Source organism: Montipora foliosa, chromosome 13, assembly GCF_036669935.1.
Source record: "Montipora foliosa isolate CH-2021 chromosome 13, ASM3666993v2, whole genome shotgun sequence".
NCBI classification, from domain to species: Eukaryota; Metazoa; Cnidaria; class Anthozoa; order Scleractinia; family Acroporidae; genus Montipora; species Montipora foliosa.
Window position 1 is genome coordinate 40,095,583 of NC_090881.1, and position 16,315 is coordinate 40,111,897.

General features: G+C 37.8%; 1 protein-coding gene across 2 annotated transcripts in view; it reads right to left on the reverse strand.

Annotated features, from left to right (window-relative positions):
• Positions 1 to 16,315, reverse strand: part of LOC137982333 (uncharacterized) — a 54,135-nt gene that overhangs the window by 14,051 nt on the left and 23,769 nt on the right. For both annotated transcript variants that reach the window (XM_068829417.1, XM_068829416.1), the window contains exons 7-15: positions 14,327 to 14,572; positions 13,528 to 13,791; positions 12,627 to 12,872; positions 11,848 to 12,111; positions 9,825 to 10,073; positions 7,503 to 7,745; positions 6,591 to 6,839; positions 4,674 to 4,784; positions 2,283 to 2,401 (exon numbers count right to left, since the gene is read on the reverse strand). In XM_068829417.1, the coding sequence (XP_068685518.1) occupies positions 2,283 to 2,401; positions 4,674 to 4,784; positions 6,591 to 6,839; positions 7,503 to 7,745; positions 9,825 to 10,073; positions 11,848 to 12,111; positions 12,627 to 12,872; positions 13,528 to 13,791; positions 14,327 to 14,572 (1,991 nt within the window). The remainder of the gene's footprint in view (positions 1 to 2,282; positions 2,402 to 4,673; positions 4,785 to 6,590; positions 6,840 to 7,502; positions 7,746 to 9,824; positions 10,074 to 11,847; positions 12,112 to 12,626; positions 12,873 to 13,527; positions 13,792 to 14,326; positions 14,573 to 16,315) is intronic.

Here is a 16,315-nt window from a genome sequence, read left to right on the forward strand (position 1 = left end):
ACTCTTACAAATGAACTTGGAATTAAAATACTAATTTTTGCATATTAAAATACATCAGAACCACTGTAGAATAATAATCCATAGCCCAAAAGTAAGAATCTGGTATCAGGTTTGTCTTCTTAAACGTCAGAAAAGTGTCTATTTTTAAACCAAGTTTAGCTGGAAAATAGACAACAGACCTAATTGGCTAACCCCAATTCAAATCTCCTGGGGTTAAAATTCTTTAACTGTCTAAATTCTCTTTAGTATTTTCTTTGTATCTAGTCTGCCAGAAACCTATAAATTCATCAGTAGAAAATGAAATGGCACTTTAAAAGTACGAATTACCTTGAGTTCCCCGGCAAGGAAATGATTCCTTGGTTGTCGTGTGTTTACCAGAATTGTTCGAAAAATAACCCGACTGTTTGTTTCAGTTTCGTGGTTTTGCGGTTGCTGGTCACGCGTGACTGATACCCAAATACATCTGGATTTTTAACGCAAGCTTCACAAAGAAATTCGAAGTGGTTGGCCGAGGTCCCTTCCTGTTCCCGATTTATCTAGGAAGATCGAAGGGTCCCTGCTCGCGGGGTAAGACTCTTTGTGTATCGTATTTGCATTATAATGTAGCATTCACATGTAATGTTTTGGAAATACCTGGAACAAAATGTTGTATTCCCAAAGGGTTTAAATGGGGTAAATTTTCCCGTGAAACTAGGTTTAAAGATAGACACTTTCCCGACGATGATGGGGACTTGGCCCATCTGGGTATTTCTTACTCTTTAGTGATTGACTCTTGTGTGAAAAATAACACAGATGAATGAAGGTTTCACACGGCTGAATATACATGTAAATAATATCCACAAACATGAAGATGATTGTGATGATAACGATGATGATATTTTTTTCAAATAACAGACACAAATTATGGGGACAGATTATGAGGATGATAACAAGGATGCGGCAAGAACAGAAGCAATGATGCAGTTATTCCCAGATGTGCAAGTATAATTGGATTCACGCCCAAATATCCAGTTAGTTCTAAGCACTTGCTATCGACAAAATAAGGTGGGCAAATGCAGCTGTTTAATTTTACTTGAAAATAAGAGTTCAGGGGACATTTTCTGACGTGATTGTCCATTTTCCTAGTCGAGAAGATGAGTGATGATGATGACGCTGAGGATGATGGGGAAGATGATGAAGGCGACACAATAAGGACCTTAATTAAGCAAAGACGGCGACGACGGCTACAAGAACGTTGTCTAAAAATATTATTTCCTGTTACTGTAATCATTTTGCCATTACTCCCAGTCGCCCTGGATGGAAAGTATGAGTCCACATTCCAAGAATAAAATTGATGAGAACGGTATGGACATTTAGAGAGAAAACTTGAAATTCATCGTCAGGTGCTTACGTCCTCCACATGACCTCAAAACTGATCATTTCACGTCGATGTCAAGACGAGAACTGCAAAAAATCATGTATTAAAATGTAAAACGCACGTCCGGGGCGTGCAGAACGATAATTGTTTTTGCTAAATGAAAGTATTGTTCTGTGGCGATCTAGTAGCTGTAATCGTTGTCCTTGTTTAAGGTCCATAATGATGAAGACGACGACGACGACAATGATAATGACGATGATGATGCTGATGACAAAGACGAGGCAGGGGGGAGTGTAGCCCAGTGGCTTGGACCCTTGTCTTTAGGTCCGCAGATCCTGGGTTCAATACCCATCCAGACAACTCGTTGAATTTGATCCAAGTAGTCAATGGTTCAACTTCTTGGCTGCACTTGTAAATAGCCAACTGGTTTGCCTCCGGCCAGTTCGGATTCTTAACAAAAGTTGTTTCACTGACTTCGTTTCATTTGCCCTAAATAGCCCCTATGAGGAAAGGTTAATTGAGCATGTGTGTATTTATGTATGTATAAATGAATGTGCTGTGACAGTGATGATGATGAAGATGATGACATTGATAATGAAGACAACGATCATAACAATGACGACACAATGGCCATGAGAATGATGACAGTAGTGATGATGATAGCGACAAGGATCGAAACAAGAGAAGTAAAAGAAATGACAATGTTTACAATAATGGTAATGGTGACAATGACGATGGTGACGATAACGATAATGAGGATGACTGTGTTAAAGATTAGGAGAATTCTCACAACAATGGAGGATAAGGATAAAGCAGAACAAGGACAAGAAGCAAGAAAATAATCATACTGACAACGACTCAGTTACTGGGAGATTAAATCGTTAACATGAGAAGCATGCAACAAAAACTGACAACAACAACCTACCGCCTGTTCAACTTTTTGGATGAACACCATGGTTTTTGGATCTTCCAGGTTCTCATATTCTGGTTCAAAGTCTTCCGTTGTGAGCTGAAATTCTACTTCAACTACATCCACCAAAGTATCTATTTTAGAAATCGAAAATAACAACAAATTGAATGGAATCAAAACAACAATTAAGGCTTGGAATCTTCACAAAAAGCTGGAGTCTAGTAATTATGCATTTTTTGGACATTACTATTAAACCACAAAACAGCGAAACGAAACACCAAAACAAAATGTATGACCCCAACGTACACTGAACACTAACCAACAAAGGTTGGATTTTGAGATCAAATATCGTTTCGGGCCTAATTAGGCCTACAACGTTATTGCTCCTAATTCATGGAGATTAAGATTAGGATTTAGATGAAGATTGCGATTAGAAGATTTAATCTCAAATCCAACCTTTGTCGGTTAGTATTCAATGTATGGTGGAGTCATACGTAGTGTTTAAAGGTTTCGGTTTTTCGCTGTTTCGTGGTTAAGTAATGGCGGCATTTGTTTGCTCTTAGAAAGACAAGGAATCAACGGGAGCAAGTAAGTTCCACAAAAAAAAATTAATAAATTGGTGACAGTCTGTTGATAACACACAACGCAAGATTGAGGTGCTCTTTCTGTATAAATTATAACACGTCTTTGTCAAGACCACCCAACAAGCAAATTAAGCCAAAAGCCCTTGACAGACATTTCTTGGCCCCTTGTAATGCGAAAAGACTATCTAAAGAGATGTTTTTATCAGCTAGAAGAATTTCATCTTTTGGATATCTTACTTGAAAATTGAAGTGTCCGAACATTTTAGGTAATCATATCTTCATATGAGAAATTGTTAGCTGAACGTTACACTTCCAGCGAACTATTTGCACATCTGAAACTGCTAGTTGACCTTTTTAAGTGCCAAAAATTGCAAAAGCACCCCTGCCGAAAATGTGAGGGACTACTTTCCCAAGTTTCGAATCTTTTATGTAACATTTTATTAATATAGCTGTTTGGAAAGGTAGACCCGAAATTCTTAGAACAGTTTGACTCTCCCGAAGACATATATTTCACCAATGATTATCGTTGGGTGTCCCTACTTTGTGTAGAACATATTCACCTTGCAGTGATTTTCCAAATGGGAAAATACAACTCACGATCTTGATGGCCTATTTTACAACCTTTCAAGCTTCTCACCTTGACCATATCAGCACCCAACTACAGTAGACAAGTTAATGATTGAATAATATGATAAAATAAAAACCAAAAAAATCCTCTTCTGCATGGTACTGAGAGGGTAGTGCATTTTTTACTGTACGTTTAATAAGCCATTTTCGAAATATCACTATTCAGCTTGATAGTGAGGCGGAGAGGAAAAAATAGAAACAAGTTGCAGCGAATGTGAAAGATATAAACATATCATCCACTTTCCCTTGCCTTTGTCCTCTAAACCTCTCTTTCAAGCTGAATTTTAATATGTCGTAAGTGGCCTTTTGCAGTTTGCCTGCCAAGTATGGACAAGTTATACTCACAGCTCTCCCCGATGTTACATTTTTCCCTTTTCATCTATCAATTCCCAATTCAAAATTTGCATGCTTTCTTGACATGTGGTGTGTTGCGTGAATGCTTATTTTTCAGTTGTCTTAAAAAAACCTTCATGGTTCTACAGCTCTTAAAAGTGCTTCCACACGGCCAACGTTTGTATAAACGTAACCCTTCCTTGTACTTGTACATGTTCATTGCCGTGACTTTAGCATCTTCAGTTCCCACGGCCTGCTCCCGTCTGACCTTGTAGCTCAGTGGTGATCTAACAAGAAGGTCGTGGGTTCAATTCCCACCCTAGTCAGAGTTTTTCTCTGTCCTTGTGAGGCCCATTTCCATTAGTAGGGCTAACGCTCTCATGGTTCGTATGGGGTACAAAACTAGCACTTCACATTACACTCTAATTCATTGGCGTGACTTTAACATTTTCTCATAGGAAGTTAACCTCGCTAATACGGACAGTCTTGTCAACTTTTCCTTTAATGAGCTTTATCTTTTGTAAGGGGACATTAGAGCAAAAGTTGAACACTGCTGTCCAAACGTCAATAACTGACAATTTTGCTTATAAATTATTTCGAGCACTGTATATGCATAATTGAAAGACGTTACTTTAATGTTTCGTACAATACTTACAGAATTAGCCAATGCAATAGACCACTTTCGATATATTAAAATTCAGTCCAAAACAAAAGGCATCACCTCGAGGCTCTGGGGAATAAACTCATACAAATCCTTGTATTTATTTCCCAGAGCCTCGAGATGATATCTTTTGTTTAGGACTGAATTTTAATATATCGAAATTGGTCTATTATGTGTATAAATGCACATAAACGTACATACCCTGTTGTTCACAATTCTCCCCAGTTTTTCCATCAGGGCAACGGCAAAAATACTTTACTCCAAGAGCTAGGCATACTTTTCCATTTGTACAATATGTCTCGCAGTGCCCTCCTAAAACAAGAGAGAATTCAACTTTGGTCTTTTTCTTAACAGAACGCCTTACAGTTTTATTTAAAAACGTTTTACCAGAAAGTTCTAATCATGGAAACTTAAACCTTGACTCTTGAAGGCTTTAAGGATTGTAACTAAAGTTGCTCCTTAAAGGATTTCTTTACCTTTGCTTTAACAGCAGCTTTTCCAACATAGCATTAATGGCAATATAAGATATATATTATATATATAGTTAACATTTGTGGTATCTTGATTAAAAAAATCTGGATAGTAGTGAGCTGATATAGAGGCTCTGTTGATGCTTCATCCATAGGAGATCTCAGCTAAATTAGCGTTATCGGTTGTAACCTCCCTGATGAATATTCAACAAATAATATGTGGTCACTCTTAAAAACTTGTATTTAACCTGATCTACAAATCTTTAATAACGTTGAAAAGTGACTGTAATTCTATTAACAGGCAGACTACTATGTACAATATTGGACAAAAATGGTAAAGAAAATGAAGTGAAGGAACATCATATACATGTATCTATCAACAGCCCTTTCTATAATTCAATAACGGTCTTTTCATGGCCACGTCCCCTCATCCCAATCTAATGTTGCATTCAAAACTCAAGAGACGAGGAATGAGAGCCTTTAATCGCTGTTTGGGCGTAATTGCACTAAAATGCTTGCAACTTAATTTTCTATCAACACCTTTGTCCAAAATTGCTGCTCGTTACACTATGAAATCTTACGGTTGTTTTTCCCCTTCCATTTGCTCTATTTCAAGGATTTACACCACCTTTGTTAACAGGAATACCGTGATGTTCCATCATCCACATGTCAACTGATTCAGATGGATTAAGAGAATTTGGAGGCCATTTTATAACAACGTTGAAGAAATTCTGTGGACAGAAATTCTGAACCCTTTCTTTGACATTGCGGGAATGAAAATGAAAATGTTTCTTCAGGAAAGGTAATTAGTTTAGTTCCCAGTGGAATATTCGATGATGTTTATGCAGTTGATGTAAAAACATATTGCAGCTCAGAGTAAAGTGTAGAATCCCACCTTCAAATCCTAGCAGGAATATTCCATTAAGAACAAACTTGTCTTGAATATGCTAATATTTAAATTCCGCTAAGTTTGAAATTACCCTAAGTACTGTTAATTTGGCATGGTTTCTCTATAATCTCCTATGAAATCACACCATTCAATTGCCACTTTTTGGAAACATCTGCTGGGTAACTCACACAAAAAACACGTGATTTTCAGAATTATCCTCATAGGAAACTTCGAAATTTCACGAATTGATATGCCACAATTTAGCTTGGAACGCACAGAAAGCCAACTGGCAATGCTCAATTTGCAATTGAAACAACGGGTAAAATCCTTCCACATTTTGAGTCTAATACTCACGAATCCCGCAAGCCGAACACTGATTCGCTATTGTTCAGGACTGTACAGTAATAATCATGAACTTCAAGTGTATTTAGCGCTGAAGCACAAGCTTGGAACACTATGTAGAAATCAAATCAAACAACTAATATCAAACCGTAGGTTGGTTTTTGAGGAGTTGGGGAAAACTAGAGTACCCGAGAAAAAAAATCTTGAAGCAGAGTAGGGAACGACCAAATTCAACATACATGTGATACCAAGTCCGGGAATTGAACCCGGGCCACATTTGTGGGGGCACGTGCTCTCCGCGCTGCACCATCCCTGCTTTCCAATCATGACTTTCAATTGAATATTAAAGAAAACAATCTTGCCTTTCGTTGATTAGAAGTTTTCACCCTCAGCCCCGACAGATTAAGAAGATCCTACCTTCGAATTCAATAGTCACAGAGTCATTGGCATGCCCAGGAGTATTGTTTGAATCGCAGCGGTATTCCCCAAGATCACTGACGTGAATATCAGTGATAACCCATGTCGCACTGTACCGTTTGCGCCCTGTGGGCACATGGGTCCACATCACAGATGGTGGTGGCGTTCCTGAGGCATTGCAGAACAATGTGACAATACCACCTTTTTGGACAATAATTCTTTCCTCCAAAGGCACAATAACTGCAGGAACTACAAAGGAAACTTATATGAAGAGAATGCTGTTCCTGTTAATATCAAGCGTTTTTACAGTATTAAAGTCAAATTGTTTAGGAGATCAGAGTAAGTTTAGGATTGTCTTAAGAAAAAAGGCAGTGTGGCATCCCCATCTGTTTACCAGTTAAGGTAGGGAGGGGGATGAAACAGGTGGTTAACAGGTAAGGACTACCATCGGCGAAATGGGAATACCCTATACTATTATGCTTCAAGGAGTTCGACTGGCAGTAAGGACCTTGATCGCACCTTCCTCCCACCTGTGCGAAAAATGTGGGTTATGACTACCGCAGTTTTTGTGCGGGTGCTCCATATTTTCTCCCTCCCCAAAATCGACATCTGAAGCCCTTGTAACCAAGGCGAACAGTCAACTGGTGTCTTGCTCTGCTGAACTGACCCTTGCCTAATTTTATCAAAAATAGCAACCCTTACTTCACTTAAATTTAAAATTTATAGGATTGCACCAACGTCAGTATTCTTGAACTGGACTTGATTTCTAATAACAACAATGTTTGAATAAGTACATGCATCTTTAAGCTTCTAATGGATATCAGTCAATTTGTCCTCACTTTACTTTGGGATCACGATTTTAAAATGATTCTAGGTATTCCAATCACAAACATTCTATTTTGCAGTACTTACAGTCTACAACAATTGATGTATCACTAGTGACGACTGATCCAATGCCGTTTGAAGCAGTACACCTATAGATTCCTTCATCCTCTTTGCCTGAGATGGTCAAAGGCATGTTGACATTACTGTTATCAGAAAGTTTGGTCCAACGAACAGATGCTGCTGGGTTACCATCAGCTGTACAGTTGAGGGTCACTACATTGCCTCTATTCACGGTTTGATGTGCAGAAATATGTGTAATTTCTGGCTGATCTAAATAATGAAAAAACACATCGCAAGAAATCAATACAAACAAAAGGCAACTGTTAGCGTAAGTTTTTTTAACTTTTAACTTGGGCAATTTCAGGTGTAAATCTCAAAAATCTCTGACTGCAGACTGCCTACAAATAGCACTGATAAACATTATTTAAGTCTAAGCACCCATTTCAAATAGCGCTGATAAACATTATTTAAGTCCATTTAAGTCTTAGCTTTCAATAATTGTGATTTAGGGTTAGTCTGCAGTCTGCAGTCTGCAAATGTCAGACACCGATTGTGTCTCGGGTTTTATTATTAGTTGGATAGGCATTGGAGGAATTACAGTAGAGTTAGATGATGTGATAAGGTTTGTTGAATGGTAGTCTTTGAATAAGTAAATACTAAATTGACAGGTGAATAATCGGGCTAATTGGTCGAGTAGGAAAATACCATAATAAGGTTTGGTAGTGCCCCCCAAATTTTTCATAAGCATTTTTTCCTGTTTCTCTTGGGACTAACAATGGTCCAAGAGAAAACAAAAACAATGCTTACTCAAAATGTGCGGGGACAAGCAAAGAGTATTATGGTATTTTCTTGACTGCGATCGTATAATAGTACTTCACATTTAAAATTGTTGTTAACAGCATTGATTCCAATCAAAAGTCAACAGGTGTGTTACAAGTTTCTAGCATGCTATTAAAAGATATCTAATACTTTTTCTTAACAATGCCGAGAGAAATATGAAAGTATGTAATTAGCGCGGTGGGATATGTTACCAGGTCATTTGATAATCGGATACGAAATTGCGTGCAACGAGAACACGAAAACTCGTTTTCGGTCGAACACACAATTCTTTAAGAAATATTTCCGCCCCTGTTTGTCACGTAGTCTTCTGTGGTCTAGTGGTCATCGCGATTGCTTTTGAATGATGAGATTCCATTTTTGCATCCTTCTTAGAGTGTCTTCTCTCAGAAGTCTCTACACCAGCCATAGAAATCTTATACATGCACCTGAAAATCGCGAGCCGCCAAAAAATAATAAGAGTAGCGTTAAGAAGAATCAGAGCCGATTCCTGTAATCTGAACGGTTGATTACAGGCACATATTTGAAATAGCTGCTGAGAAAAGCTTCAAAGTACCTATGCAACCTGCAGGGTTTTTGTGATTTTGCTTTCTAAATAAAATGCAACTGCTCGAATAGTTTTTTTGGTTGGGGCGGCATTTTTGGTTTAAAGTTCCCGTTTGAGCCGCCCCCTCAGGTTGAGCTGACCGAGTACTGGAGGCTTGGTTACTAATTACATCACAACAGCATCTTTCGCGTTTGCATTGTATTCATCCGCGGGTTCATTGCATCCACTTATAACTAGTTTTCATTTTGAAGCAGCGAGTCTGCGTTTCCAAATATAAGTGATTCTGAAGATGAACTATACTTTGAAGAGCCTCTTGCAGACGATGAATGACATGATCAGTATCATTGCATTGTGAAAAAAAGGAAATGGAGGAGAGGGAGTGAGAGCTGCAAAACAGGCTTTCTAAAGTGGTAGAAACATTGAAAAAGAGGTGAGTATCAGTGAGTTGTATCTCTTTTTATTTTGTCTCGCCCTTTCATGTCGATCTTCAAACATGTAAGCTTTTGTGTAATTGTCGATTCCGCTAACTAAATCCCACTCTACAATAGCACAAAAATCTGCCACAGCACTCCGAAATGTCCGTACCGTACCTATGTTTTTCGGGCACGGCATGGTAATCTTTTTTTGTGTGGACAGAACAGAAGCCACATTAGGCACCCCGGTGCCGAGCACATCTCTGGAAGTGTGCTCGGACAACCAAGTATTGGTACCGTGCCACGATTCTTGAGTGCTGTACCAATTTTTGTGAGTGCATGTAAAAGGAGTTTTATTTCAAATTAGTTTGATTGGTATTGAAGGAAATATTGTAGTGTTCGATGTGTTCATGAGTTTTTGAACTCTCAAAAGCTAACTGGAGGCTTAGCCTTGTAATATGAAAGAAATTATCCATTTCTTGAAGATTTGGCCACTTGATTGTAAATGACTGAAAGAAGCTCTAGCTAGACAAGACACAATGTTATACTTACACTGCACATCAACTGTTACCACCTTTGTGTCAACATTGCATGAGTTACTAGCATTACATCTGTATTCTCCAGATTGATTTCTCTGAATATTTGTCAATACCAAGTTATTTGAATTGGTGTGTTGTCCACCGCCATCTTTGATCCATAAAACGAATGGTAGGGGATGGCCAGATGCTTGACAAGACAGATTCAAGTTTTCTCCTTCAGTCAACTTCTTGTTCCCTTTAATTGCCTCGATCGATGAAGACACTATCAAAATAGACAACAAATCATTACTTCCTAACATGCTTTTCTAGATAATTTCATCAATAGATTTTTATACTAGTTAATTAATTAAGTTCCAAATATTATGAAAAGTATTATCATCCAGGACAGTGTAGTCTTCATGGCTGATGGGACTGATCTTCACTGAACTTCATTACCGTCAAAGCATACTGGTCAACAAATCAGTGTTAACTTGTTAACTTTCAAAATTAACAATATACTAATAGCTAAACGAAATGGAACTTCCAGGTAACACAATGCAGAAAACAGATACAGTAATTCGGTGCAAGAAGAGGTAACAGACTAAGCATTTTGATTTGTCAATGATCAAAGAAAGTTTCAGATGGCCAATCATATGCGAGCGCAGGAAGGCGAAATTTGTGCGTGATTGCGTGATACGCGTGAGTTTATTTGATTACTACAATTATCGAAAATTGTTAATTCTAGCCTTTTTATATTTATTTTAAAAAGCAACTGGAAACTGGAAACAATGTTTATGCAAAATTTGGGGGGACAAACAAAGAATATTATGGTATTTTGCTAAGTGGCCTATTGCAAATGAAATACTTTAATGCAATGTAAAGAGGATTGACGCAGTACACACGTACATGTACTGCATAATTACTCCACGCTCACTGATATGAAAATAATAATATTACTTTAATGAAGTGTTTAAGCAACGCACTTGCCGTTAAACAAAAAGAAAACCTAAACTTTACTGTAATCCTATTATGACTAAACCTGACTTGAGCAGCTACAATAGTCAGGCGTTTCAATAATATTTGGTAGGTACTTGGTGTCTCTTTTTCTGTTGTTTCAATTTTTTTTAAACAAGGAATAAAACGTTCAGTAATTATACAATTACCCTAACCCAACCCTAACGCTAACCGTAATCCTAACCCTGAAGGTTTTACCGTGTTTAGATAAATTTTGTGCAATAGATAATCACTAAATGACAAAATACACCAAGTACCTACCCAACATTTAAACTTGCCCGCTGGTTTGAGTACTAGTAGGGTAACTGACTGTTGTCTTTTTCAAGGGCGAACCATCCTTTACGCAAATATGCACGTGCATACTTGAGAAATTAGTAAGATTTTTTTTGTTAATTTTCTGTCATAAGTAAAAGCCCTCCGAGGCTCCTACAAAGTGTCAATCTCATAATCAGTCCCCAGCTCCCGGTTATTTTTTAAGGAAAGGTCAAAACAGAGGTTGCGACATCTTGCCCTTTGCTTGTGAAAACTTGATAAGAACTTTAAAGACGGGTAAAATAAACAACCAACGACTGTATTTTTCTTCACATTTATTTATAGAAATGTCCTTCGGAAATAGTCGGAAATGGCATTTGTAAGACCCTAAATTTTAAAAAAGTTTCTGGGGGAGCACACCCCCAGACTCCCCTAGTTTGGAGCGCCTCCGGCGCTCAAAACATTCTTCGTGTGCATCGCTACCCTTATGATTGTCCGACAATACAATGGAATTTAATGTTAGGTTTGAAAGAATCATTCTTTGATTACTTCAATTTAGGGGAAGCTAAATAAAGCAGCCTACTTCCCTGAGTAAGGTACATGTACAATGTAGCCAGCACATTTTGTCGGCTGTCAGTACTATTAAAACCAGTGAAATGTACATCTTAGAAGTCTTACTTACTAAATTATTGTTCATAGACAGGTATAACTACATGTATGCATATAATGATCAGCTTTCCGGTACTTGTATTTCATCATCTTTACACGTATTCCAAAGGATCTTTGCTTACCGGCGACATTAACAGACACAGTTGAACTCACAGCTGTCCCAACAGAGTTGTTCACCATACACCTATAGACAAATACTCCTCCAAATGTCATTCTTTTGTCCCAAACTCCAGTACTGCCAATGGCACCTATCATAACGTTATTCTCATAAAGCTGATAATTAAGCTCCATGGGGTTCGCAGTCTCAGCTGAGCAATTGAAAGAGATGGTTGTTCCATTACAGACTTCTTCTTTACTCACGTGTAACTGGATCCTCTCTGGTGGGTCTGTGATGAAGACCAAAATACAAGTACGTTAGTACAGTTCTCTGACTACATGTACACGATATTAGGTGGAGTTCAATTGTCTGGGTAAGTATAGTTGGGCGATAGACTGTTTAGGACGACATTTGAGTGACGTTTCGACAACCTGAGTGAGATTACTGTAAGTGTGAAATAATAGCTAAAGTTTGTTACTTTTTTGTCCAATAGTTTTTCCCTCTTTTATTTTGTTTTTGTTTGTTTGTTTGTTTGTTTTTGGTCATAATATTTTGGTCAGTGCTACCCTTGTAGTTGCTTATCACCTTACCTAATGAATGTTCGCCCAGGATTATTGCAGTACAAGAAGTTAAAAATAAAGATATCAAACAAAAAAAGGTTTAAGTAAAATGAATCCCACAGGTAAAATTTCTATCGGAGTTAGACTTGTGGTTTTTCATGTCCATTGGGAAGTACTTTCTTACTGTAGAATTTACTTATTATGTTTGCTATGATCACTTTTTTTATAGACAGAGATGACTTACACTGTACGTCAATTGTTGCAGAATCTGAAGCATCGCCGCATGGATTCCTTGCTTCACATCTGTATTCTCCAGCTTCGCCCCTTCTAATATTTCTAAAAACTAACTCAGTTTCATTTGTAGGCTGTCCATTACTAGTCTTGATCCAAAACACAGTTGGTGGGGGAATACCAAATGCTTGACATGACAAATTCAAATTTCCTCCTTCGGTCATTACCTCATTGGAAATTGGTTCAATGAATGAAGCCACTGAAAGAACAGCCAAAAATCATTCATTTTCAATGTCCTCTTATTTAACAATAGGTGATTGTTTCAACGTCACAGTTATTCACGTAGAAGTGGAAGGGTCTGATTTTGTATACATGTGCATCACCATGCATGATCATCATGTTAATTTATTGTAAACGTTAATAGTACTTTCAGTAATGAGACAAGAGTGCGCATTAGACATGCAAACATAGTACGTACATTGTATTATGAGCCAAGGGGCTTTTAACAAAAATGTCAAACCAAGCGCTAATATGATTAAATTTAGAAACTAAATCTGATGATTTTGCAGCATGTCAGATTATGTTTACATGTACAGGAACGAAGTTAGAGCAGAATGCAGAGAATGCTGATGTTTTAGTCTGAGATTGAATAAAAATCAATTCTGACATTTTGAGCAAATAACTCAACCCTTTCACTCCCGAAGTGTTCCTCACTGACGAGTAAAATCGTCTGGCATTAGACAGATTAAAATCTATAAATGTCAGTGTCGCCAATATCACAGGATATTTTTACTCCATTTGAGCGTGATTTGTACGCTACTTAGTGCAGTTGGCTAATAATAAATATTATTGATCAGTTTTCAGCTATTTCATCATATTCAACTTTTCCTCAATTCCAAAGGATCTTTGCTTACCATTGACATTAACAGACACAGTTGAACTCACAGCTGTCCCGACAGAGTTGTTCACCATGCACTTATAGACAAATACTCCTCCGACTGTCATGGTTCTGTTCCAAACTCCAGTACTGCTAATGGCACCTATCATAACGTTATTCTCATAAAGCTGATAATTGAGTTCCATGGGGTTCGCAGTTTCAGCTGAGCAATTGAAAGAGATGGTTGTTCCATTACAGACTTCTTCTTTGCTCACGTGTAACTGGATTCCCACTGGTGGGTCTAGGATGAAGACCAAAATATAGGTACGTTAGTACAGTTCTCTGACTACATGTACACAACTTACCTGTAAATGTATCATAATAAGGTGGAGTACAATTGTCTGGGTAAGTATAGTTGTGCGATAGACTGTTTAGGACGACAATTGACTGACGTTTCGACAACCTGAGTGAAATATTATTACTGTTAGTGTAAAATAATAGCTAACGTTTGTTACTTTTTTGTCCAATATTTTTTCCCTCTTTTATTTTGTCTTGGTTTTTGTTGTTTTTGGTCATAATATTTTGGTCAGTGCTATCCTTGTAGTTGCTTATCAGCTTACCTAATGAATGTTCACCCAGGATTATTGCAGTACAAGAAGTTAAAAATAAAGATATCAAACAAAAAAGTTTTAAGTAAAATGAGCCCACAGGTAAAATTTCTATCAGAGTTAGACTTGTGGCTTTTCAGGTCCATTTCTAAATAAGTACTTTCTTACTGTAGAATTTACTTATTATGTTTGCTATGATCACTTTTTTTATAGACAGAGATGACTTACACTGTACGTCAATTGTTGCAGAATCTGAAGCATCGCCACATGGATTCCATGCTTCACATCTGTATTCTCCAGCTTCATCCCTTCTAATATTTCTGAAAACTAACTCAGTTTCATTTGTAGGCTGTCCATTACTAATCTTGATCCAAAACACGGTTGGTGGGGGAATACCAAATGCTTGACATGACAAATTCAAATTTCCTCCTTCGGTCATTACCTCATTGGAAATTGGTTCAATGAATGAAGCCACTGAAAGAACAGCCAAAAATCATTCATTTTCATTGTCCTCCTATTTAACAATACGTGATTGTTTTAAGGTCACAGTTATTCAAGTAGAAGTGGAAGAGTCTGGTGTTGTATACATGTGCAGCACCATGATCATCATGTTAATTTTTTGTAAACTTTAATAGCACTTCTCAGTAATGAGACAAGAGTACGCATTAGACATGCAAACATAGTACGTACATTGTATTATGAGCCAAGGGGCTTATTTTAACGAAAACGTCAAACCAAGAGTTTATTAAATTTAGAAACTAAAACTGGTGTTTTCACAGCATGCCAGACCATGTGTACATGTGCAGGAAGGAAGTCTGAGCAGAATGCAGAGAATGCTGATGTTTTAGTCTGAGATTGAATAAAAATCAATTCTGAAATTTTGAGCTAATAACTCAAACCTTTCACTCCCGAGGGGTTCCCCATTGACGAGTAAGATGCAGTGGCGTTAGACAGAGTAAAATCTATAGGTGGCAGTGTCACTTACAGGAGTGAAATGGTTTATGGGGACTGTCATGTATGCTATCACGAAACGGTGCCTAAGGCATCGTGGGTAATAAAGACCACGAGGAGTTTTTGGAAGACATGGTGAATGTCATGATAAGACATAACATGGTGTCAGAATAATAGGTGAAATACAGCCAGTAAAGAATCCACAAAGCCTAAAGGTCGATTTGCTTAACATTGTGAGAATGAAATCAACAAAATGGAAGGAATTTCTGCGGGCAGCACTCCAAACATGGATTGGACGAGTGGAGCTTTACCGACCGCGTGGAAAGCATTCAAGCAACACTGCGAGTTTACGTTTGGAGGGCCTCTGAAGCGAAAAAGTGAAGAAAAAAATGTAATTACCTGATGATTTGGATTGGAGACAAAGGTCGTGACATATACAATTCGTGGGAACTCACTGTAGAAGAAAGGAAGAAGCTCGACACATATTATGCAAAGTACGAAGAGTATATGAAACCCAAATCTAATAAGGTATTTGCAAGGTACAAGTTCCACCAGAAAATTCAACGAGAGGGTGAGGCATTTGAACAATTTCTCACTGATTTGAAGTTGCTTGTGAAAGATTTTGGTTGTACTGACCCTGATGAATTTGTTAGAGATAGAGTGGTTATTGGCTGTCATTCTACCAAAACAAGAGGAACGTTAATTCAGGAAGGTCCAGAGCTTACCCTTGAAAAAGCAATTGACATTGCCAGAACGGATGTATTGTCGAAAGCGCAATTGAAATCCGTGGCAACTGAGAATCCAAGCATTAACAGTGTAAATAAAGTAAAACAAAGAAACCACCAAAAAACAAAATCTAGCCGAGAGAAATTCATGCACAAAGATTGCAACAGATGTGGTTATCAGGATGACAAAGAAAAATGCCCAGCACAAGGCAAGAGATGTAAAAAGTGCCAAAAGTTAAACCATTTTGCCAGAGCATGTCAGTCTAAGACCACAATTAAGAAACAAATACACCATGTAACTGAAGACTCAAGAAGATGAACACAGTGATGATGAGTTCTTTGTTGGATGCATCACTTCAGTGAACACTGTAGATATGGGTGAATGGTATGAAGACCTAAGCATTGGAAGCAAGACTATCAAGTTTCAGTTAGACACTGGAGCAAACGTCAATGTCGTTTCTTATAAAGTTATACAAGATCTTGACATTGAAAGCCACTTTAGAAAGAGCCAAGCTAAGCTTCAGTCGTATTCGGGTCATCA